We start from the raw sequence: 26433 nt of genomic DNA on the forward strand, positions 1-26433 counted from the left end.
GATTAAATCTCAAAATATTTCAAATACATAAAGAAAATTTATTTAAATTGTAAAAATCTAAAAATCCCTCCGGCTAAGACAACATGATTTAACAAAACATTTCAAGATTCCTCTTCTATTTTTTTTCCAAACAAAATATGTTCATTCTCAGTCGGAATGAGTATTTAAAACATCTAATAATACTTTCAAATAGCAGACGAAAAAGATATTCTTTATAATTAGCTTTTGCAATTAAGTCGTTCAAAATGCTATCTTTACTTATTAGAAAAACAGACCAATATCTCAGAAAATTACGGAAATATGATACATTAATATAAAACAAGTATATTTTCATTTTAAGAAAAAAAATACGAATTATAAACAAATAACTTACCAGTTTCGATTTCCTCTTTATAAAAGTCTCGTCTTTTTCGCATTTCATCTGAGAAAAAAATAAATAAAAAATAACTGAAAATGGAAACGCGGCATAGACATTTTATTAAGTATAGAATTAATTGAAAAAGAAGACTATATTATTATACAGAGGCCGTATGTTTAAAATGAAAAAAAGCGGAATGGAAAATGGTGGTTCCATAGCAAACAAAGACTTTCGGAACGTCATAAAATATTAATGATGTTGCATTTAAGTTGGGACGGCATTCATTAAACATCTCAATAATTTCCTTAACTTAAGTCGATTTCCTAAAACTTTCATAGGCACATTAAAAGAAAAGTATCAGTGTGTTTTATATAACAAAATTGTATATATTTAATACAAACCAATGTTAATAAAGTATTTCAGATATCATCCTGTCATTTAACCAGTGAAATATTTAACTAAGGAAAGAGACTTAAGTTAAGAAATGACTTAAGATGTTTTTTATGAATACCGTCTCTATGCCATGTTTCATTAAGATTTCTTTACCTGCATCAAAGTGCTCGAGGACACCCGTTAAGTTTCGGGCGGAATCTATACAATAAATGGTCTAAATATATTTTTATTCAAACACAAATTACGCCCAAAACGGGATGACACCCTGGTATTTAACTTTACGAGGGGTGGTTTAAAAATAATAAGACTTTCAGCAACTTCAAAGGGGTTATGATATATGTAAAAATCATATTACCAATTTCCAAAATGTTATATGAAAAAAATCCTCACCAAGTAAAATTATATCTTTTTTTCTGCTTTATAACATATATTCCTAAATTCATTGCACCTGTATCACAAACTTTATTTTAAGAATATTAATTTTGTACATTGATATTAAAATAATAAACCTGTAACATTTCTAAACGAAAAACACATAACTCGCAACCATTTATTTCGAAAAGAGTATTCATTATTTTTATGTTCGCGCGTTCGTAATAATTCTAAATGATCAACTGTCAAAAAAAGACTTCCACGGAAAGCATATGACTTGTTTCTGACGTTTTGACTAAGTACGGCTTCATTCATCAATCAAACCTCTCGTCAACACTGAGGTTCAAACCATCGCCCGCGTGACCCTGAGCAAAACCCAACAGTGTAATAGCATTCGGACAACGTCCTAATTACGGACAAATAACATTCGGACAAAGTTCCAATTACGGGCAAAATGGCGGTATAATTTTCTCAGTGTGATTCTATACCGGTTCCATTTGCCAAGCACCAGGAATTGTTACGTTCCACTGCTTCAACGGCAAGAGAAAAGGACGACTGTCCATGTACCATGCTAGCACGTCAGTTTGTGATCAATACTTGTTCATTTGAAATACTTCAGTCCGCGTGTAGTAGGGAAAATTGCAGAATACTCTGGAATGAATTTATCTGTAAACCATAGTGTCTGTTTCCTTTTTATCAGAAACTTTTGTATGAAGATTTGTACTTGAAGCGATGTTTACTGTAATATATACTTTATTACAATTCTAAAAAAAGTTATGTCTGGCAAACTACTTTAAAGGTTTCCCATATAATGAATTGAAATAAAGTATTCTTAATCAATTCCTTTATCAAGCATGTTGTGACCAATTCGGGTCTTAATATAAAGAATGTTAATTGTCCTTTTTTATCCTCAGATGGCAGACAGACAGAAAGACGGACGTGTTCATAAGATAGACAGTTTATACAATACATAACCTAAGAACAATGCTTCCGAACGGTCTAAAAATAATCAACTTCTGCATGATAACAAAAACAGCAACATATTTGTCAAAAGTTACTACTGTTTCTTATAACCATGTTCAATTAAAACCGGAAAAGTCGGTCCATGTTTGTGCCTATGTTTGTGCTTTTATGTTTATAATTGCATAAACAGTATAACGGTTCAATGAATTTGAAGAATAATTTTATTTTGTACATTTATTAGGAAGACTTAAATAATTATATTCAACCGTGAACACCTTTTGATATCAATAATTGATCGATTGTATCAGAAACCGGAGACAGACAACGAAACCACAAAAAAGCAGCACTTTCGGGGAGAGAAACTCATGCGGCCTCACAAGATTATAATTATGATCACATTACGCCTGACCAACCTGTTGCCATAGCAACGCGATATCGACACGTGATTGGGCAAATTGCAATTAGCTAAAGCGAAACGGGGTCGCCCCTTAAGCCCATAAGGGAGTGGGGCTCGTAATGAACTGAGTACGGGGTGTATACGGGCTCCATCGACCCGCTGTCACCAAGGATTTGTCAATTATTAAGCTGATCATTTTCTAGGGAAAATTGGAAATTACTGATGCATACATAGTATGGATAGTCATGTTTTATCTCTCAACAGTCCACGCGGTTTTGATAGGTCAGATGGACAGTTTACATAGATTCAACTGTGGCATTACTTTTCGTCCACGCGGTTTTGATTGGTCAGATGGACAGTATACATAGATTCAACTGTTGCATTACTTTTCGTCCACGCGGTTTTGATAGGTCAGATGGACAGTTTACATAGATTCAACTGTTGCATTACTTTTCGTCCACGCGGTTTTGATAGGTCAGATGGACAGTTTACATAGATTCAACTGTTGCATTACTTTTCGTCCACGCGGTTTTGATAGGTCAGATGGACAGTTTACATAGATTCAACTGTTGCATTACTTTTCGTCCACGCGGTTTTGTATCATTCTGTATCGTCAGAGGTTCGTGAATAATACATGTGTTGTACGCATAGCATCATCGCTCTGGTGAACGAGAATGTTTTATTAAAGAAAAGTATCAAATAAAAGACGAATTTTCGTTTTATTTTCCATTCACGCGGTTTTGAGGAATAGTTTAAGATGATTTTAAGGTATGGAATCACTGATGTTTCTTTCCACGTTAAGAAATTTTAATACAATTGTACCAGTTACTGTTGCAAAATATTCTACATTCACAGAAAGGCTTTTTCTTAGTCATACTTTCGTTACTATATCACCAAACATCTTACCTTGAAACAAGCCGGGCACCAGTTTGTATACGATGTCTTGTAATGTATGGTCGGGCCTGAAAAAAACAACAACAAGAAATGAGACCATGACCAAAGAGAATAGAAAATATTGACAAATAAATGTGTGCACGATGCACCTATACATCTTTGGCAAAAACTTTATTAATATTAAACATGTACTAATATATCTCAAGTTCTCAACATATACATGTACCCTAATTTTAAAGGTATAGAATAATATAGCACTAGCTCAAGAGTAAAATAATGGTGATTTGTCCTGCCATTTTGGTAGCACCCTTTCGGCTTGGAGAGGGACCAGCATGTGCAGACTTTTGACTTCTTAGAGTTGAAATAAGACAATCAAATAGTTCCTTTAAATGTTGCTTAAAAACTTATTATACGATTAAAAATACAAACAAACTTAAAATATCAAAACTACTTCAATTAAGCATATTTTTAACAGTTTTTGTCAAATTTATAGTATTAAAGTTCTCCACAGCTCGAAACAATGTGCCCTTTTAACCCTTGGAACCATGTTCCTTTTCTGCAGCACCCCGCCCTTTAAACCCAGGCTTTAACCCCAGAACTTGTTTTAATTTTTAGAACTTGCTAGAAGAAGTTGTAAATTTATGCAAATGCTTGTAATATTAGTTGAAGAAACCCAGCATTCAATGACAAAGTTAAATCTTTAATTCCCATAAACCATTGTTGTAAAACTATTAAGCGCCTGCATATCCATCATAAACCTAACTATACAACTTTTATTCGATATTTTCTCTTGAATAAATCCCAATATTGTAATGTGCGAGGCAAAATACGCAACAAGAGAAAAGCATGCTCGATGCTGAAGGGGTAAAATATTGCCATTGATGAATGTTTTCCATATACCAAAACTAATAATCTTAATATTGACTAACATGATAAAAATTATCGATTGTATAACGTTTTGTTGACGTTGTATAAACGTTGTATTTATTTGAATGACGAGATGTTTTGTTACCTTAGTCAAAATAAACTTCTGTTCTGTTCTGTTCTGTTCTGTTCCTTACTAATTAATTGAACTCTAAATTGCCGTCACAGGGACGTGGTAATCATTTACTACAATCATGAAGCATAAACGCATCTTCCTGGGATTTTCCAGGGATTTAATCAATTAAGCATCCTTGCTTTCTGGAATCGATAGTAAATTTAATGGACGATTTGGCTTTAAGATATTTTACCATTCATCCATAAAAAGCGTAACTAAGATGGCGACATTTATTTAGCCTTAGAGTTTAATGTTTGCTCATCCCATTGAGAGGACAAGCGTTCAGAGGACCGGCGCACGCATGGTTCCGTGTCTGGTAAACGCTTGCACAGGCGGCATCCATCAAAGGGGGAGATGAAAGGGGACTGTGGGAATACGCTGTCACACGCGCAACGTCGTCAGTGTCGGGTGTCTAATATTTCATCTTCAGTTATGAAGCAAGCACGAAACATCGTGCCGTCATTAGAATACATGCTTTGCTTTTTTAAAATCCGGACAAATTGTGAGTAGCAGGATGTGTTAAAATCAATGCTGAGCTGTCGGTGAATGTATATAATTCATAGATACCATTTCTCCTCTTTTCAGCTGATTTCCTCTTGTTTGGCCACTAAACTTTAAAAATAAAAGTGTTGCCTTTCTTCTTATTTATACAAAAGTTGATTTGTTTTTTTAATAAAGTGAAAGGTATTCTCCTATTTTATTCTGGTTTCCTCAAATTTGCGTTGGCATTCCTTAATAGTGTTATTAAAATTTCTTAAGAAAATTAAATAAATAATAAAGTTTTTTTGTTTTATTTTTTAAAATATGCATATATGTACTGAGAAATACACTGTATTTATATTAATTCCCTCCAAATATCAATAAAATATTTTAAGTTTATGTGCTATTTATTTTCCTCTCAACAATATTATTTTCAAGCTTTTTTTAAATGTTACTGCTGCAGCAATTACGGTTATAGCAACCATTATTCTCCGTCTCAAAAAATAATTCATTTCTCCCTGAAAATAGTCTGCAAGCCGGCAAATTTATGGCTTGGTTATTAAACGCCATTTTCTACGTCTATTTTCGAGTAATTCTCTCATAACCCTTGGATTTTGTCGGAAATAATTAAGCCAGAATCTCTCAGCAAATGCGAATAGCTCCTATTGGCTCGGAAGTACTTTGAGAATCGCGTTTTTCTGGGTTTCCATGGTAACATAATGGTGCATTTCATTTTTACTGCACTAGTGAGTGATGCAAGCGCGAAAAACGTTTCCTATCCAGTTTGTTTAACAGTTTTATTCCCAGTTTGACATTAACTAATGATTTCTCCTGGCAAAGGAACCTTTCATGTTTTAAGGATTCCGACCCATATCTTAGCTAGTTGACTAATAACTTCTCTATTAACAATGTTGTTGAAGTTTGATGACTGGTCGCCTCATCTTATTCTGGTAACAATCTGATAACTAAAACAGTCTAAGTTTGTTATGTCGAAGTCGTTGAGACCTTTAAAAATTCTTCGAGATAACAGTAAGTAGTTTAGCCCCACATTTCCCCTGAATTTTGAAAACGAACATTCGATTTCGATACAACCGAAATTAAAAAAAAAAAAAAAAAAAAAAAAAAAAAAACTTGACCAAACATGCACATTAGAAAAATGTTCGAGATAACCAGTAAAATCGTGATAACAGAGTTCAACATATAGAGTTTCGATTGTATGTGAAATAAATGACAAAAAAATCAAAGTGCATCAAGTTATAACTGTACTTTTAAATGATGCCAAAGAATTTTGGGTCACCAAGAATAAACATAAAAACACATCATTATGCCCATTGTTCATGATATTGTCAAATTAACAACAAGATTTGGGACACCGTGTTAACTTTTAAAGCTGCACTCTCACAGATTTGCCGTTTTTACAACTTTTTTATTTTTTTGTCTTGGAAAGAGGAAATTTTTGCGTAAATATCTGCATCCCAATGATAAAAGATTGCTGACAATAGATCAGAGCGCAGACTTGCATATTTCCGTTCGAATATTAATGTTTTATGGCTTAAACGGTTTTAAGAAAAATGCATAAAACATGATTTTTTGAACTTATATATGAAATTCTGCGAACTATTTTTTGTCAGCAGTCTTATATTACTGGTTTCCATGGATTTTCACAAAAATTGGCTCGTTCCAAGACAAAAAATAAAAAAAAGTTGTCAAAACGTCCAATCTGTGAGAGTGCAGCTTTTAACGTGACCTATTTCATGATATGCTCACTTATTTATAAATATAAACATGTCAAGTAAAGCTGAAACAGTTGTATCAAATCTCGTTAGAAATATTGCAGATAACAATTTTATTCATAAAACTTACAGAACAGTAAATATTTGAAAGTTAACAACGAATACGTTAACAACGTTGTTAACTTCGGCAAATTTCTGGGGGGGGGGATCGGCCTATTGTGTATCCGATACCTTCAATATTGCATAAAAGAAACTAACAGCGATGGAGAAACGCCAAGATCTGACGAGAAAAATCTCTTGTTTGGATAAATCCAAGTGCAAATCGTATTAATGGCGTCACATAAATCAACGACCTGTTTATATACATGTACATGAAGAATGCTATTTACAATATACATGGAAGATATTGCTTTAAAGGCATACGCTGTGTGTGTGTTTGAAGTGAAAAGTAGTTCCATGGGTTCAAATCATTTCTTTCTATCTGTTATATGTTTGCACAAGACTAACACTCGTGTGCGAAATGATTTGTGCCAAAATGCTTTCAAGCAGGCGAACTAATTACAAAGCGCAAACATACGGCATTAAACTCTGGCGTCGCTGTATAAATAAAAACATGGTGTGTTTTTGCTTTTCAATTCTTTTCAATTAGTTCAGATTTATATCCTAGAGTTTTGCAATAATTTCAGGCTGAAACGCCAATTCATCAATGGTAATTAAAACAATGAAGGCAAGATGTCGGTGTCTATTGTTCTCGTGTAATTTACCATAAACCAGAAAACTAATAAATTCGAAAGTAATGTTTATTATTCCAAAGCAATGTCGTGAAAAATCTTTTTTCATTGCAATTTAACCTATCTCCTATGCTTCAAAAACACGCGGTTCTGTTATTTTCATTACTCGCTTATTTGCGCGGTAATTACTATATCGTCTGCTTTTTTTCTCGAGGCACGTGACCAGCACGTGACATTTGACATCCGGCACGCGCTACTAGAAGGTTTTTCAGAAAACAGATTATTGGTTTCTTTGAACGCTCCAAAAACTTCTAAAAACCCATGACAAGTAGAAACTAGACCCCCATCTCCCCGTGCCAACCGAGTGGAAATCTATAAAGCCACGGGGAGGCACGAGGAAATACATAACCAGCCTCTCTGGCGTAAATCTTCATGTTTTTGATGGTATTACGTTGCTTAAACATGCTTTGCAATTAGTTTCAGCGTTGTATTTAGATGCAATGCATTTCATAGGAATTTGGATTTTTTAACCCGAAACGTTAGCACGTGCAAATTGTACAGTAACAGACTCCTGTTTTCGGCAAATAATACAACACAGTCGTTGCACGTCAAAGTATGATTTATATTACAATTGTTTTAATTCTAAAATACAGGCGAACCTCGCTGTGTCGAACAGTGTTATCTCGTAACCTTCGGACTCTACACAAACTTTATCAAGCCCCACTGCGATCATACCCCGATAATGACATCAATCCCGCAGTTATTTCCTTAAATCATGCAGCATGTTATTTCATGTTTTCCAGTGCTTTATTGAACTATAACGGTGGAATATATCTCGATAAACGCACCGCTTCAAACAGTGAGCTTACCAAAATATAATTTCACTGTTTTCTTCGATTTTACCAGTTTCATTGCAAAAAAAAGTAACATAAACGCGTACAATGCCGGGAAGAAAATACAATGACGTCACTTTATTTCGTCTCCGGTATGACGCCATTTGATTGAAATTTCGAGCGTTTTCCTTCTAAATATCTATTAAAGTTTGTTTTTGTCAAATTATAAGCATGATATAAAAAGGAAAAAAGTTTGGTTCAGTTTAAAATATGCAATATATATCACCAAATGAACATTAAAAGTAAATATTTCACTCATGGCATAGCAACTCGCTATGGTGCTCACTCTGTGAAATATATTACAATCTTAAACTGAATCGAACAAATATACTCTAAATCATCTATTTGCGCATCAGTGTAGAGGATGTAAGCCATAGAAAGTCTCTTTTAATCATCCTCAGAATCCATCAGACACGTCCGCACGCAGGGAATGTCGGATCAGGGAACGAGCCCTACCAACACGCCAATAAACGCGCGCGTGATGCTAGAGTTTCTCGTGCGCCATGTGGTTTTATTTTTCGCAAATTATCGATAAGCCCCGGGCACTCTGCAGCGCCCGTCAAGTTAACGCAGAAGTTTTGCATACCATTTTCTTTTCTTGTAGATAAAATGTATATTTGATGTTTGGAATATGTGAGATTCTGAGTGATAAAACATTTATCAACCAGGTTTTTTTACAGCTATTTTGGAAAAAAGGACCCTACTTAAAATTGGAGGGAAATAACGGCGTTTCCAGTAAATGTGGACATTCCCCTGGAAAGTTGCTTTCAAATAAAATTCCTACACGAAACCATACAATTTCTTAAATTTTAGAAAAAGACACCTAAGTTTGCGCAAGTATTGTTAAAAGCCCAGTCAACACATATATTCATACTTTTTCATGATATAACAAATACATAATTCATTTAAAAAATAAAATTGCTGATCGGGATGTTTTTACTGGCGATGGGGGGAAATATATATAACCCAGATTACTTTGAGAATGGGGCCGATAATGGCCTTACAGAAGGACAGAGAAAACATGTGACTGCCATATTGCTAATGTATACAAATGTTTTAGTTGTTTCTTATTATACAAAAATACATAGCTTTCTCTTAATGTTCAAAACTTATGTCTTATTGTATCCGAGCTAGTAGGTATTTTAGCCAAAGGATTATGGAAGGGTGCTGCACCCTGTCCTTTTTCAATGACACCCTCCTGCCCTCAAGGAGACCAGCATGGGTACCCTACTGTCTTCATAGAATAAAATGCTCCAGACTGACAAATATTTGTTTTGTTTTGTTTAAACCTTATAAAAAAACAACAACAAAAAAACATTCACACTTTACATATGTGGCAGTTGAAACCTTATATTACTCCAATTAAACACAATTTCTAACATTCCCTGCCGAATTCATTATGCTCACGTTCTTCATAGCCCGATTTAAGGAGCCCGTTTTAAAGAGCTCGATTTAAGGAGCCCGTTTTACACTTAGCACCCTGTCCCTTTTCTGCAACACCCTGGTCTGTTTAATCCTGGCTAGAACCCTAAATTTGAATCATACATTCACAGAGTCTCAACATTAACATCAATTGTTTCGGATAACATTCACCCATATCGTTAGTGCAATATGTTTTACATGGCTATGAATAAAACATTCCAGACTATTATAGAAATTATGCGTAACAACAGGCATACATAATACACATTCGCCCCAGAGCGAAATGAAAACATCAAATTAATTATGTTTGTATGAAAACTGATTACTGCTCTTCATTCAAAACTATGCTTATATAACGACGAGTCATGCATCTTAGCATATTCGTAATAAAATGCAAACATTTATATTTATGTATATTTAACCAGGGAAACAATGATTTACTAATTTATAAATAACGTTTATGGCCAATCAACGACGCCGGTTTTGTCCTTGGATGCAATCAATGATCATTAAAAGTCTAATTGATTCACTCACATGCTATATGGTTAGCTCGATCGGTAGAGCGTTAGACTGTGAATCGGACAACCTGGGTTCGATTCCCGGGCGGAACAGGTCACTTCTGTTGTAATTGGTTATGAAATCCTTTCTACGACCATTCGCACTGTACCACTGCTCCTGGCATGTACAGAAGTTGTCAGTTCCTGGCAGAGGTGGAGCCACGTAGCCTGATAGTCTGTCCAGGATAGGTGCGCGGTGGTTGCACTGTCACTCTGAGACCCTTCAATGTGCTCACGCTGGGACCCGGAGTATAAACTACTAACACCATCACGCGCATACTATATTTGGTTGATGAATATAAATATCTTCCATGACCGAGATTGTAAGCTCTAAGCTTGATAGCTCTAAATCCTGAGTCCATCTTCAATAACGTATTGAGTCTGAGTTTCAGAGATATATATGGTCTTACAGAAGCAAAGACTGCTGTAGATGTTACAATTATCTATTCTTCAATACGCCACTAACATTTTGCCCAAATGAGTTATATAATAAATATTTTGAAAACATTTACTAGTTCAGTTTCCTGAGCCTAACTCTCAAACCTAGACTCAAGACGCTAGAGAACACGGCCTCTGATTTCAGCATTAACATTGATTTCCACCCTACCTCCATCCGCACCCCCACCCCTGTATTTTTGAAGGCTCAGCATTTAAAGGTTAACAAAATGGTTCGAACATACATTAGATAAAGAACCAGCCCATATATAAAGTTTTGTGAGCCCCCTTTATTCATAAGCCGTTGGTACTGTTGTGCCTATATACATGTATACGTGTCCAATGCCCCGTGCGGGTTTGTGTGATCGTGTCCAACATGATGACCACATTACATAATGTAAGCCTATAACATCACCAACAGCGGTATTAGTGCCATAAAGTGTCACGCGATATAAACATACGGTTTGCTATGGTATCGTATGACATTAATCCCGCGGATTTATCTTAGAGGAGCACCAAACAGCCTGACCCAAACGCGCTTTTCGTCAAAAGGCTGTGAGCAACGGCAGTACACCGTCAATATAAGTGTCGATGGTCCCTCGCCAAGTAGCTTTTGATCGGATGTGTTATGAAAACTGGCCTACGCCGACTAAGTGAATGCCGTTAAGGCTTCGACCGCTGTAACGTGTGAATGGCGTCATAGAATGGCGTCGCCACATCGAATGACGTCCTATGCTTACGCCGCCGTAACAAATGACCTCCTAGGCCTACGTCGCCGTAGCGAATGGCGTTCTACGCTTACGCCGCCGTAGCGAATGACGTCCTAGGCCTACGCCGCAGTAGCGAATGACGTTCTACGCTTACGCCACCGTAGCAAATGACGTCCTAGGCCTACGCCGCCGTAGCGAATGACGTTCTACGCTTACGCCGCCGTAGCGAATGACGTCCTTGGCCAACGCCGCCGTAGCGAATGACGTTCTACGCTTACGCCGCTGTGGCGAATGACGTCCTAGGCATACGCCACCGTAGCGAATGAACTTCTACGCTTACGCCGCCGTAGCAAATGACGTCCTAGGCCTACGCCGCTGTAGCGAATGACGTTCTAGGCTTACGCCGCCGTAGAGAATGACGTTCTAGGCTTACGCCGACGTAGCAAATGACGTCCTAGGCGTATGCCACCGTAGCGAGTGAAATCCTAGGCGTCGTGGGCATATACCGGCGCATCGAATGACGTCCTACGCTTATAACGTCATATATATGTGTCTTACCTGAGCCTAAGGTGTGGCTTGGTCTTGTGCACGAGGTTGTCACACACGGGGCAGTGTTTGCTCGCCTCCAGGTACCCCACAATACACGTCTTACAAACTGAAATGGAGAATACAGGAATATATTTTATATTAACATATAGCCACAAAAAGTATATACAACCGAAGAATATTCTCCCGTTGGGTAAATGCCAAAGATTACAAGCGACATTGAACTGTAGTAGGTTTTGGGACCTGTTTTCATCAACAGGCACAGGCAAAAAGGCACAGCCGCGCCCCATATAAGCAATTTCTGCTTTATGCGTTGAGCGTCGCCGCATAAGAATTGTCGCCCTGCTAATTATAATGCGTTGAAAATTACCGCATAAACGAAAATAAAACACGTTTATGCGGCGATGCTGCTATGCGGCGTTATTATTTTAATTTATTGTGTGCATACGGGTACTTTATCTTTGCCGTGGGCAAGATGAGGATGTCCAGCATGGTCAAATATTTGGACCTACTTATCTGGGTTGCGAGAAATATTGATGTTCCCCTACACTCATGGTGATTTGAACACAACCAAGAAACACAACATGTTACAGTCTTGAAAATACTTCAACCGAGACTTCAAATATTAGCTTAAATATCATGTTCAAAAATGTTTTCACAAGAAAAGGTTGACGCTTGTCATAAAAACAAAACATCTAAATGCACCAACCTTTCTTTACATGATATAGTTTTGATATAGTTTCATAAATTTCATAGAAAAGAGATAGATTGATTATAAGAGATGGATTGATTATTATTTTTATGGAAACAACCTAGGAAAAATTCATCTCCATACTTTTCTCGCGGTTTCGAAAATCAAAGAAAAGAGTTTCACCTTTGACAACACAGCTCAAGCCCTAAGCACCGACGCCATATTATAAACTTTTATGCTCATAAATTGCCAACAATTAAGACACAGCTCCGCGTGCACTGCACGTGTATACGCAATCCCTCAAACAGACGGCTAATTGAGCGCACATGGCACGAGAAAAAGCACGTGCACTTTGCCTGTTAGTGGAATATACACGCAATGTTTATGTAATTGCTCACACAGTATGAACCTTTTTAAAACAGTCGTTGCTAAGAGCAGGCTGGGTGAAATTAGAAAGCATATCAATAGTTTAGTGCACATTCAACATTTTCACGAGCGACCATTTCGTGTCTTTACTTTTTTTATTTTATAAAATTTCACATTATTTTTCGAAGATATTTCCTTAGTAACATTCTTAGTAAACACCTTTTTAATAAAAAAAATAACTATGCACGTGAAGATAGCACATATTTTAAAACGCAGATATTTAAACACCAAATGAAGTTTCGTGCTCAGACAACGGATGGTAAATTAAGCACATTTCTGCCATATTAAAGTGCATCTTTCACATTTTATTTTACTCTTTTTTCCATCTGTTTAGAAACATAGTTTGTCAACTTGTATTCTTTTTCAAAATCTTCTAAAATTTCACCATTATTTCTTCAATATATAATTTTATTATAGTCTACCATGAATATACACGGACAGCCCTGTTGTACATTCAAACCTTTTTTAAAATGCTCAAACTCGTGGGAAGCATCCAAATGCATTAATTATACTGTCAAATGTACGTGAGATTTGTATAAACCTGCGGGTTTTACCTACTGAAAAATGCATTAATAATTATAAATACTTATTTAATCTATCATCGCGCTTAGCTCTGGAGATATTTGAAAAGATAAAAACGTTTTAAAATGGTAGGTGTAAGGATAAAAGACGAATTACTTTGCATTGAAATACAATAAAATGTGCATTTCAATACAGAGGTTGAATTTCTTAAAAGGCGCGTATGAGTAAATAATGTAAAAAACCTGTTTCTTGCAAATCATTTTTAGTGTGTTTAATGTTCATAAAGAAATATGACCTCCTGTTAGTACAGACACAAGGCATTCAAATAATTGACTAGTTTTTTAATATTAGTTTTCATAAAGGAATGAGAATGCTTGTTAGTGTTTTTTTTCTTCTTTTCTTGTTTTTTTTTGGATTTACCTGCTGTAAATTGGAAATCTATTTATTGTTAAAAAAAGAAGAGAATGGCTGTTCGTACAAACTATAGTCATTGAAATAATTGACTAGGTGTTTTTTTTTTTTAATATTAGGTTTTCATGAAGGAATGAGAATGCTTGTTAGTGTTTTTTTTGTGTTTTTTTTTTAATTACCTGATGGAAATCTTTTTATCGTTAAAAAGAAGAAAATAGTTGTTCGTACAGACTCAAGGCATTCAAATAATTGAATATTTTTAAATATTAGGTTTTCATGAAGAAATGTTTATAGTGGTTTTCTTTTCTTTCTTGGAATTTCCTGATGGAAATCCTTCTATTGTTTAAAAGGAAGATAAATGATGTTTGTACAAGTTATAGGCATTTTAATAATTGACTAGTTTTTTAATATTAGTTTTTCATGAAGTAATGAGAATGCTTGTTAGTGTTTTTACTTTTCTTTTCTTCTTTGGAATTTCCTGATGGAAATCCTTTTATTGTTTAAAAAGATGAGATTGGTTGTTTGTTCAAACTGTAGTCATTCAAATAACTCACGAGTTTTTCTATATTACGTTTTCTTGAAGGAATGAGAATTCCTATTAGTGTTTTTTTGCTTTCTTTTTGAAATTAGCTTTTGGCAATGCGTCTATTATTTAAAGAAAAGAAGAGAATGCCTGTTCGTACAAACTATAGGCATTAAAATGATTGACGTGTAAATATTTGTTTTATTTCATTGTGTACACAAATTAAACTTACATCACTAGCTTTGATAGAATATCCAGGAAGAGTTTTATGTTAAACAAGTTAATAGAACGTCTAAAGTCTGGAAATTGAAAATGTGTATATATAAGCCGTACAAATATGCATGTATAACAAATATAATATAATTATAATCATAGAATAAGTTCAAGACTTTAAAACCATACGTTTCTTTAAAAAAAAATGAATTATGCACCAGATACTTTGAGCAGACGTTTAAAAGAAACGAAACGGATCAGTATTGGTACTGTGTAACTTAATGGTTTAATTCCAAGATTCCGTTGGCTAATTCATTTGTATATATGTTGTATTATGTTATTACACTAGGCAAACATATAAAGTTCGGTTTATAAAGTCTATCGATATAAATATGTTACAGACAATTTTAAGCAAATAATGGCTGTTTAACTGTTTTGTTTGATCATTACGCGGATAAATGCGTTCTTTTCTATAAGATGACCACAATGGGTGCCTTAAAACCTTAACACACCATACGTAAAACGCCGATAACTTCGGTACAAACCGTTTAAAAGTTTCGTAATTAAATAACACCCAACTCAAAACAACTTTTATATCTTCGGTAATAGATTCAAGTAATTCACTAAGAAGACAGTATTGTAAAGATATTTTATAAAAAATAATTTTGTATACAAGAATGCATTTCCAGATTCGTATCATTGTGAGCTAAAACCCGCGAGATAAAAAAGCTATGTCATTAAATTGTTACGGAATACCGCCCAAACATAGGTTAGACAATGCCATAATACGACACAAGAGATTGTTTATCATTCCAATCTAAGACGGAGAATTACTTCCACTTCGGTTGAATTCCCGGTTCACACGACTACAATAACGCGCCTACTAAAATTGCTTAGGAAGATATTATTTGTAAGAGCATATGAATGCATAGGGATAGTTTGAATATTTGCATAAATTTGGAGAAAAATCATGCAATCACTTAAGTATTTAATATGTTCTATGCCACTTTACATATCTTAAATATAGAGAAATAGCCAGAAGTGTTTAAAAAATCCAATTTCTTTTTATAAATCCACTGTATATATCGTGGGAGAAAATTGTTTGAATTTTACTAATTTGTTTTCTCATTTTGGCTGATAATATTAAATACTGCGGTAATGGACGAAATAGTGAACAATAATTAGTATGTATATATATATATATGCATACTTGCAAAAATCGAAATAAAAGTAAGATTACAAAAGAACATTTAAAAACATTTTTTTAAATATTTTATTTTAACAATCTTCATCTGTTTTCTTCATTTTAAACAATATTTATTTCCCATTCGTCTCGCTGTTTTCAAATCTTATATTTATTCGCCTGTGTCAATTTTAGAAGAAATCGTCCTATTGATATTATATGAAAAAGATCGCTTTCCCTTCTGAGTTTTTTTTCCATACGAGTCATTACGTTTTATCCAAGACACAGATTGCCTGACTGTTTCCAATATAGAACAATAACCTACACAAAACAAGACCACAGACAAGACAAGGACTGATCAATATTTCCCCATTGATACGTTTCCTGGCAGCTTTACAATTCTGTCTATCCAGGATTCCGAGAAAATTGGAAAACTGTATAGCAACGGTAGACGGCGCACAATTTTCTAGTAATATAGGGTTCGCCATCAGATATCTGCGTTCTGGTATTCATCATTTAGGATTTACGTGAGTGACGTTGAAGACAAAACAATGTCTCCATTCCGATATCCAGCAGAAATGAATGCTTAATTAAATACTCATTTAAAATTCGTAATTATACATGAAATTTCAATAAACGTTTACGTCCATTACTATCGGCTGAAAATCCTTTTATTTCGAACTTTGCAACATCCATAACTTCTATGTAATTCGAGCACTATGTAAGAAATGACTTTTTAGGTAAATGTATGCCGTGTTTGTGAAAATAAAATTATTTCAGTTTTTTTTTAAATGGGCCAAACACGTGCTTTTATAAGAGTTCTTATTATCACCGCATTTGGCCGTGCCGGGGTCGCTATTCATAGAAAAAATCTTAAATCATGTCCTAACTTAAGTCAGTTTCCTAATCTGTTGATAGTCACAATAAAAGATATTTTTACCTTGTTAATAAACGCGTTATTTCCATAAAAGTTTGAATTTTAATTAAAGTCTATGAAAGAAAACTTTTTAATTATATTCAGAAATCATACAATACTTGAATAAGAAATAGGACTTCGGTGAGAGGAAAACTTCAGATTGTTTTTATACCGGCCCTTGGCTCCCCTCTCCCCTTTCTTAAACTCATACTATATTTTTCAGAATTTCTATTGTTGGGACTCAACCTTTTTTTCCTGAAAATTGCGTTTGAGATTCACACTTTTTCGATTCACGTTGTCTTTATTTTAGAATAAAAACCAAGCCCTTGTTAATAAATTGATATGATTTAACATTGACGGAATCCTGGGCCCGTATAAAATCATTTAAATAATTTCTTAACTTATTCAATCTCATAAAATTTCACAGTATTCAACTTTTCATACATGCTAAATTAAAAGAAAAGTATAAGTGTTTTTATCATTCAAGTATTTTATTCCGATCAAGTCAACGCGTATAAAGTTTATGGGTCATTATTCAGTTATTATATCATTTCGATATGTAAGATACTTAATTAAAGAAAAACACTTAAGTTAGGAAATTACTTAAGATGTTTCCTAAATGACTACACTGTACCAAATAATGAAGAAATAACACAGACATAAATGAATGAACTATACCAATAAAATAATCTTTAAATCTCTTTCTTACATTCAGTTCAAAAGACACCACATTCTAAAAAAGTTTGGCTATATGTATTCGTACGAGTTAAAATTTACTTCTAACCCCCCTTTTTTTTTAAATCATTGAAGAAAATACATCACCTGTTAAGTAGGTTTGTACTGAATAATTTTACATATTTTACGCGTGCATCAGCTTAATAATAAATTTCGGTAAAATAAAAGTAACTCGATAGATATACGGATGCATTTAAATGTTGTTTGATCATTACGCGGATAAATCAAGTAAATTTATATGATTTAAATTGTAGCAGACGTAAACATTTATTTTCAAAGAAGCAAAGAAAACACACGTAAGTCGCGTTTATTGAATAACAGACATCAAACGAAAATAACATAAACGTCGTTGCCTCAATTAAAAATACATGTTTTTAGAAAAAAACACCAACTGATCATTTCTCTTTGATTTCTGTTTGTCATCCTTGTTTTCAAGCAAATAGATTAAGAAAGAAATCGTACGTCAATTAAGATAAAATACACTGTGTATGAACATTATCTGAAACAAACGTCAAAGACGTCAAAGAAGACGTTGGTTATGACACAAATTAATCAAAGATGCAATCACGACCATACAAGTGGTGGTTTTACAAATGATTCAAAAAATAATAATACCGACGTGACATGTGTATATATTACTCAAAGAAATGTTCGTAAATGTTAAGATATTAGCATACTCTGCATATGTTATCAGCTTATATATTATATATTATGATAAATGGGAAATGTTCTCGTTTTGGCAACGGACCTAAGGAAACTTCAAACATCATTCATCATCAGCACGCAAAGATAAATTAGCATTCCGAGACTAAACATAATTAGCCTTGTTTGTTGTTGCTGTTGTTGCTGCTGCTGCTGTTTTCCTGAAGATAATCTACTTTTAAAATGTATTTTTATACTTCCAATACACGTGAATTCATGATTATTAGCACAAATCAAATTCACAGTTAACGTTATCTAAAAGTGATAAAAAGCGAATTTATTTTGTTCATACTGCTGCTGCTGCTCCTGCTGCTGCTGATGATGATGATGTTGATGACAACAAAAATGATAAGGACTTAATGTTAACCCTAACATTCTATGACGCACAAATGCCACTAAACAAAATACATAGAATTTCTCAATAATTTATGATGTTGTTGACGTCTTCACATACCATTCGGTGAGAATATAAACAAAGTATTTACTATTCATGCAAGCGGCATGAGTAAAAACAATCTTTGAAGCACTGAACACACACATGCATTTACTCTATCCACAATATGTTTCTTTGACTCATGTTTTTCTTCTTTCGTTTGATTGAAATGTTCGCTTAATAATTGCTTCTTTGAAACTGTTCATGACTATCCAGTGTATGCATTGTGTTTGTATTCGTAACCAACGATATTGTCTTTGTTGTAATTCCAATGATATTGAAGATGATTTTCACTTTGTCTGTGTGCGTCAATCTATTAATGATTTTAGAAAAAAAAATATTAAGAAATGCTATTATTCAAGACCCTCTGTTTTGAAATATGTGTTCTGTTCTGTTCTATTTAAATACAAACAATTATCGCAATCAAATAATAGAACTGAGCTAACAAACTACATGTATGTTTGTTAAAGATTTGGTTAAAGTAAGATCCACAAAAAAATAATGTTAGAACTTAATATAGTAAAATGTGTTCATCTTCTGATTTAGATTGATTATAACAGTAATGGTAGTTGGTTGAAACGTATTAACGTGTTGCTTTTTGTATATATTCTCGTTTGTACTACATTGTTTGTTATTATGCATACACGTTGGCATTGGTTATTATAAACATATGGTGTTGATGACGATATACACTGTACAAGTCGAAATAAACAGTATGTCTGTCTGTATATGGTGTAGCCGTAAGTAATGAAATGCATTGTTGGAAGAAATGGTAATAATAAATGAATGTATAAATTCTACTGACAAGTCTTACTCGTCATGTGTTTGTGAAATATACTTTAACCTGAATTTTTAGCCCTGAAGTCTATGAATTGCAAAAAGTATAAGTAAAATAAAATATATTAATACTGAAAGCTTTGAGTACGCACACGTATACAGAAAACCTCATATCTCATGTGAAAACAAAGAGGTCGAAAACAAAAGTGTTTCTAATTAATTAAAGTAAAAAATAATCATAATGAAACCATTGAATATGCGCACGTTTCCATAAACAGACATGTAAAGACAAGTTTCTCTCAAGTGAAAACAAATATGCTTCTAATTCAAGTAAATGAAAATGACGTCTGCAGTGCAGCGGTGCCACAATATATATCTGTCATTTTATATAGCTGTCATTTAATGAAGACAATTAATCAGAATCCTTAGACTTATATTCATATACATAAACAACTGCGAGTTGTCAGAGAAAATTTGTGTTTATACGTATATGTTGCATGAAATGAACTATTTATACGTGTTGGGTTATTTATGTCCCATGAAAATTGAGACACTTTTTAACAAATAAAATAAAATAAACGAGCTTATTTTAGAATTTACAAAATATAAGAGTGTAACGACATGTTCATGATTCGAAAATAAACGCTTATAATCTATTATAAAACTGTGATTGATATAAAAGTTGAATATAAATGATAAAGTTGCCTTCACACACATCCAAAGTCCGTTTTAACTGTTTTAGACTAAATCAACCAATTTGTAACATGTATAATTTCACGCGTTCAAAATGTATTGCCCTATATTTTTTTATGATTATTTAGGAACAATAATATATAATATGATAACGATTTGTTATATCCATTCAAAAAGTAAAGCAAAACTTTTATGATTTCAGGTTTGAAGTTTTACGTTTTATTGGTAATATCTGCAGTTCATAAGCCTTTGACCATAAACAGAAACAATCAGAGTTTTTTACCCATATTGAGGTACCAAATATTTTTGACAAGTACATAATATACAAAACTATAACAACTCAACTCAACTCAACTACAAATTGTACTACCTAGCAACTACGTCAATGCTGACCGAACGTCTTAACATAGCATTATAAATATATTTACGCAAACATCTAATAAAAAACTGTAATCATTTAAGATGAAAATATAAACATAAATGCATTCAAAGTATTCCATAATCTGGAAATTTGTTATTGTAGACGTTAATTAGAGATTAATTAAACGCAGTTTACATTCATTGTGTAATTAAAGTCAAGATAAGTCATTAAGTTTATTGTTTACGATACTATATAATGTTAAACCCCATACAATCTAACAAGTATATTTAATAATAGAATACATTTTAACCCTATGAATTTGAAGTAAAGTCTGTATATAAATACAAGGGTGTTAAAACGAAATTTTAAATACAAGAAGATGATTGTTTGTTTTGTAAATCAACTCGATTTATTTCAATGACAGATTGTTATGTGTTTATTATTGTAATTGAAGTTTTAAACTTTAATGAAAATATTTATCCTAAAAGCTTTTTTTATTCATCCCGTACATAATGGTATATTTGTTGTGTTTTTTTCTGATATTCGAAAATAAAACCTTGTTCAATTGCGCATATATTACAGAGATATTACAACTTAATAAACAGGTTTCGTAGAAAGCGTTGTTTTCAATAAAAGCAATATAAAGATAATTCAGGTTACTATATGTAGATAATTCAGGTGTTTTTATTTTCTTTGAATCAAGCAATCACTTTCAGTTCAGGTAATAAAACCACGTAAGTAGCATTTATTGAAAAATAAAAAGACAAACGAAAATAACACTATCGCCGTTACACCAATTAAAAATGCATGTTTTTAACAAAGACATCGTATATGATTTATCTTTGATTTGTATTTCCCATAGTTGTATTCATGGGAAAATAACAAAGTTAACACATATCAGCGAGTCATAGCCTTAAACAAACGTTGAAGACGTCAACGAAATCCTTGATTATGAAACAAATAAATTAAAGATATAATAATTTCTGTATAAGTGTTATTCTTCATATTATTTTAAAAAAGAACTCCACATCTGCATATACAATCGGGACACATCGGCTTAATTGAAAACTGTACAAAAAGACAACATGTTTAAGTCGATTTCAGTTGTAAATATTAACACACTGTCTCTTTAATAAGCTATATTTGGACATTAACAGACATCATTTATCATACAACTATCTTAAACCATTCCGCAGACATATGTTTCTAATTATGCATGAAACAATTACGGAGTATAACATAACTATTTTAAAGTACACATGTTATTTAGGAGTTAAATTATCTTAACAATGTTATGTTTTATTTTTGGAAAAAATGTATGTGAAATGTAGCTTTTTTATAAACAGGTTAATAAAACATATTTATCGTCGATGACATTTAAAGGTGAAAAATGTAATGATGCGCTGATATTTTTAAATAAAACAAGCTTGAAATAATTTTATCAACATTGGTAAGAAGTTCTGCATATCATAAGAGTGTCCTTCCAACTTCTGTGGTAGTCAAGATTTGAAAGTTAACAACGATGACTCGAGCAACGTTGTTAACGTGAACAAGGTTCAGAACAATCGACCTAATACACATAATGATACAAACTACCGTAAGAGAAATGTTAACCCCGCGTTAAAATTAAAATGTCCTTGAGAATGTAAACAGTAACAACATCGCGCCATCACAAAGAATTATCACAGAATTCTTAAATTCTAAAAAACAGTTATGAAAAGTGTGAGTATATAAGTCAGGGACGCAACGAGTACTCATGTACTCGATCGGTCGTCCGAGTACTCGAATTCGAATTAACAACTCGAGTACCTGGACCCCTCCCCCGGTGCTGTTTTCACCAAATGCACAATGTCATCAGAGGTTTGATCATGATAAATCTAACGTCTATGATGTATGCATAGCATCTTCGAACAAATGTCACAGACCTGTTTATAGGTCATTGACGATATACAGACAATGTAACAGAACAGCCAACAAGACACGATGTATGATGGTCCTTCTAGTTCCCGCTAGGCATATAATGGACTTTATCAATTTTATACACAAATACAAATATGCATTACGTTTGTGGACTAGAAAAACTAGAGTGCTATTTAGAATGACCATAGCATTCCTGGCTTATTGGAATAAAACAGTACATTTGTGGATTAGAAATGGTTATTAAGTATAGTTGGTTTCTCGAATAAATGTTACCTAGAGTGAATTAAACAATACATTTGTGGACAAGAAATACTTAATTATAGTTGGTACCTCAAATTAATGTAACCTAGAATGACCATGACATACCTAATCGGAATAACCATAGTTACTATTACATAGATTAAAAATATAACCTTTGATTTATTAAATATAATTTCTGCTCCAGAACCGAGCCGAGCGAAAAGCAGAAAGATGATATTACTATTAGGACACACGAGAATTTCCATGATTTTTTTCTAATTAGTACATCATGTTTTTAATAGTTATTGTCTGTGTTTGTTGGAAAATAAAATACTGCACAAACCCAAGAAAACATGGAAAACTACATTGCTTTTTAAGGAGACCACACTGAAGAATTAAGCGACGAGAAAACACCGGAGACAGGAACGCTAATGAGAAAAAAATACTGCTAAAGATACGATGAAACCTTATACACCCAATAATTTACAATCAGTTCAATTTAACAATCTAGTTTAACCCTCCTAAGCGAACCAGACATCGTATCGGAGTGTAACCGCAGGCGTATTTTCCCTCCCGCGGTCTATATCTGGCATGATATGCACGCTATGCACGTGGAATGCGCTCAGGCAGGTAGCTATCGGCGCACTGCACGATAAATGCACATGTCTGCCGCGTTTCTGCGTCCTAACCCAGCTTCTGGTTTATCTATCAGGCTGGGACGGAAGACGGAACACCCGGATGGAGCGATAATATCCGTCCAGGTTGATTAATGGCCCGAGCGGGCGAAAAATTGTATGGCTATGGAGTTCACTGGTGGAAGCTTAGCACGAGTTTATATACGTTGTGACTATTAGCTGTTTTCCTACTGTCTTTTTTCATATGCTGGAGATTTCATTGTCCACGATATAAATTCAGGCCGCCCAGTTTAATTTCAAAGTGCGTTCAAAATAGAAATTAATTCGCCATGGTTGGTCAGCTATTGATATATAAATGAATGAGTACGGCAATGATTTTCTTTGCTACGGTTTTCATGTCAATTATATATCTCATCTGAAACAGCTCTTGTTTACACAAAGTTTTTAATTACAATTTCGTCTATTTCAGAATGAATATAATTTTTTATGCTCTGGATAACTTTTGCAATATTTTTCACCAATTTTCCTGGGCTTGGAATAAAACAATTATGGAGAACGAATTCCCTTAATACGACAAATCTTTGAATGCTGTCAATGAAAATAACGTTAAAGACGACTTTTAAGACATTCAACCATACCAGGTTAAGAATAAATCTTCGTGTGGTGTTCCGATAGTGTATACACTATCGCTATTGTTCATCTCGGTTTAACAATAAACCCTTTTGGGAAATGGCCTTGGTTTTCTCTCTATTACGAATTTAATGAATATCATTACATTCTCTCGTGCAAGTTTGACTTTATCGAGCAAGATCTCGTGAGATTTCCCAATAGCCAATCAAAATCCACCAGGGCGGCCATGTTGATAAAGTCACGTGACCAAATATATGGCCAACATCGATAAGAAATTATCTCCCCTTATCGGCCATTGCGGGGAAGCGGCCATACATCAACTTGACACTAATATACCGGAATTAAAGTAGCGCTGTGGAACGGTCGTATTTGTCATTCCCTTCTGGTGTGAACAGCCAATATATGAGAATAAAGATCGCTATCTGGAGATTTCTATGTCAATCGATCTCAATGCAGGCTTATAATGTCAGGGAATATATCAGTATGGACATAAGCTCATTTATCAAACCAGATTTCCTTCAATCATTTAGAATGAAATTGAAATGCAGCACTGTGTGTATCCGTAGGGATCAAACCCTCGGACACCTTAGATTTTCGAACGTTTTTGCGATACATTACATAAGTTTAACACTTAAAGACGCTGTCTTACTTCCAAATCAGATTAACCACAATTTATACAATTGTATAAATATACCAAAAGGATGAATACCTATCAAAACAATGGTTCTTATGAAGGATACCGAGTTTAATTTGAAAGAAATGTGAAGAAAACACGGTATTTCTACCTAATGAGACGATAGTAGATCACAGTAAATATTTTAGCACTCACCAATCATTTAATATTTTTGCGATTTTTGCTATTCAATACACGGTTAAAATCTTGTTATCAGTATTAACTATTTTCCATAAATGCATAATTTAGTAAGTAGTGAAAAGTTTATCACTCAAAATATATGTTTGTAATACATGTGTATGTAAGAGTGTCACTTTCAATTCGAAGCCAGGGTCCGTATTCAGTAAGTCTATGACTAAAACTTCCTAACTGCACATTTCCATGTCATTGTTCAATTTAATTAGAAGAACAGTAAGGTTACACTCGCCATATATGTTGCAAATACAATGTTTTAACAGTTATTTACAAATTTTCTGTCAAGAATTACTACATGAAATTAAAGATTATTTGTGACATTTAAGAAATCGTTGTTTAAGTATAAAACTCTCTTTTAAGACTTTCTTGGATATGGGCGCTGTTCCCTGAGCATACTGGATTAAAAGAAATGGTGCACTGTATGGTTTTACAATTAAACTCATGTACACACGCTTGCATACCAATAGAACATGCACGAATTGCACTAGCGGATTGGGGGGGGGGGGGGTGCACAGGGGCCGGAGGGGTGGATTTTATGTCATAATCGGAGTGCGAAATATGAATAGATTACTCCAGAACGCACCATTTCAATCCTGGATCTTCTCATTGGATTGTGACTTACTTCAGAAGTAGTGCAAATACCTTACCCTTTTTATTATTTCTTTTTTTCTTGTCATTAACATAATTGTGCAGCTCCAAAACTCCCAACTATATTTCCAGATACAAGCAATTCATCAAGTGGCAAAGAAGCATTCATGTGTTGAGCACTTCGAGTTAATTCTTCTGTGTTGCAATTTCCACAAGAACATTGCTCAATCGATTTTTCCATAACCTTCAGTCAACATCTTGCAGTTTATAGGCCGGTCTGATTACTATTTCATACTGGTACGGTCCAATCAATAGAAGTTCAGCGCTACATTTTATCACAGGGTCGTAATTTTCCCTGCTTAAAGCAGTGGTCTATGAAATTCGCTATAATTTTCCCCTATTGATAACAAGGTTTTATTTGCATAAGACTGGAGGTGACCAGAGAGTTTTATCACAAAGTTTGCTCGGCAAATAACCACTCACGGCCGTCCATATTCATTAACGTTGACACGGGTTCGATACAAGCCATTTTTGAACAGAACCCACACAAAAGGAGATGAAATCAAATGATTAGAAAGCCCAAGCTCCCAAATAACCCTTGATAGAACTGTGATTATTACTTCAAAAGAAGCAATTGAAAAACTTCAAATAGATAATCTATGTCTAAGTCAGAATCTTTGTGTCAGATTTGCTTAAACGATTTGGCAATGTTAACAATTTAATTGAACAATTATTAAGGCTTTACAACATACGATTTGAATACAGTGGACAATCGTTATGTCGAAGAAGTCCTGACTTGGAGAAAAAACTTCGAGATTACGGAAAGTCGATACATCCGAAATTTAAACAAGTACAAATCACGATCCACCATTTAGTATGACCACATTACACAGTTTATCTAATAGCAACATTTACTATCACAAGGGTGCTAACGGACCAAAATACCCAATCCTGAAATTCTAATTTAAGTACGAGTTATTTTGGCCCCAGCCTGAGTTGGTTTATACTTATTTATTTTTGCTCCATTGTTAAGACAGCCGAAA

The 26433-nt window shown here is 33.9% G+C and overlaps 1 protein-coding gene across 1 annotated transcript in view; it reads right to left on the reverse strand.

Annotated features, from left to right (window-relative positions):
* LOC128233751 (uncharacterized) overlaps positions 1-26433 on the reverse strand; it is a 57644-nt gene that overhangs the window by 19477 nt on the left and 11734 nt on the right. Inside the window, exons 3-5 of the mRNA XM_052947583.1 lie at positions 11936-12032; positions 3390-3445; positions 374-421 (exon numbers count right to left, since the gene is read on the reverse strand). Coding sequence (XP_052803543.1) covers positions 374-421; positions 3390-3445; positions 11936-12032 — 201 coding nt within the window. The remainder of the gene's footprint in view (positions 1-373; positions 422-3389; positions 3446-11935; positions 12033-26433) is intronic.

This window comes from Mya arenaria, chromosome 1, assembly GCF_026914265.1.
Source record: "Mya arenaria isolate MELC-2E11 chromosome 1, ASM2691426v1".
NCBI lineage: Eukaryota > Metazoa > Mollusca > Bivalvia > Myida > Myidae > Mya > Mya arenaria.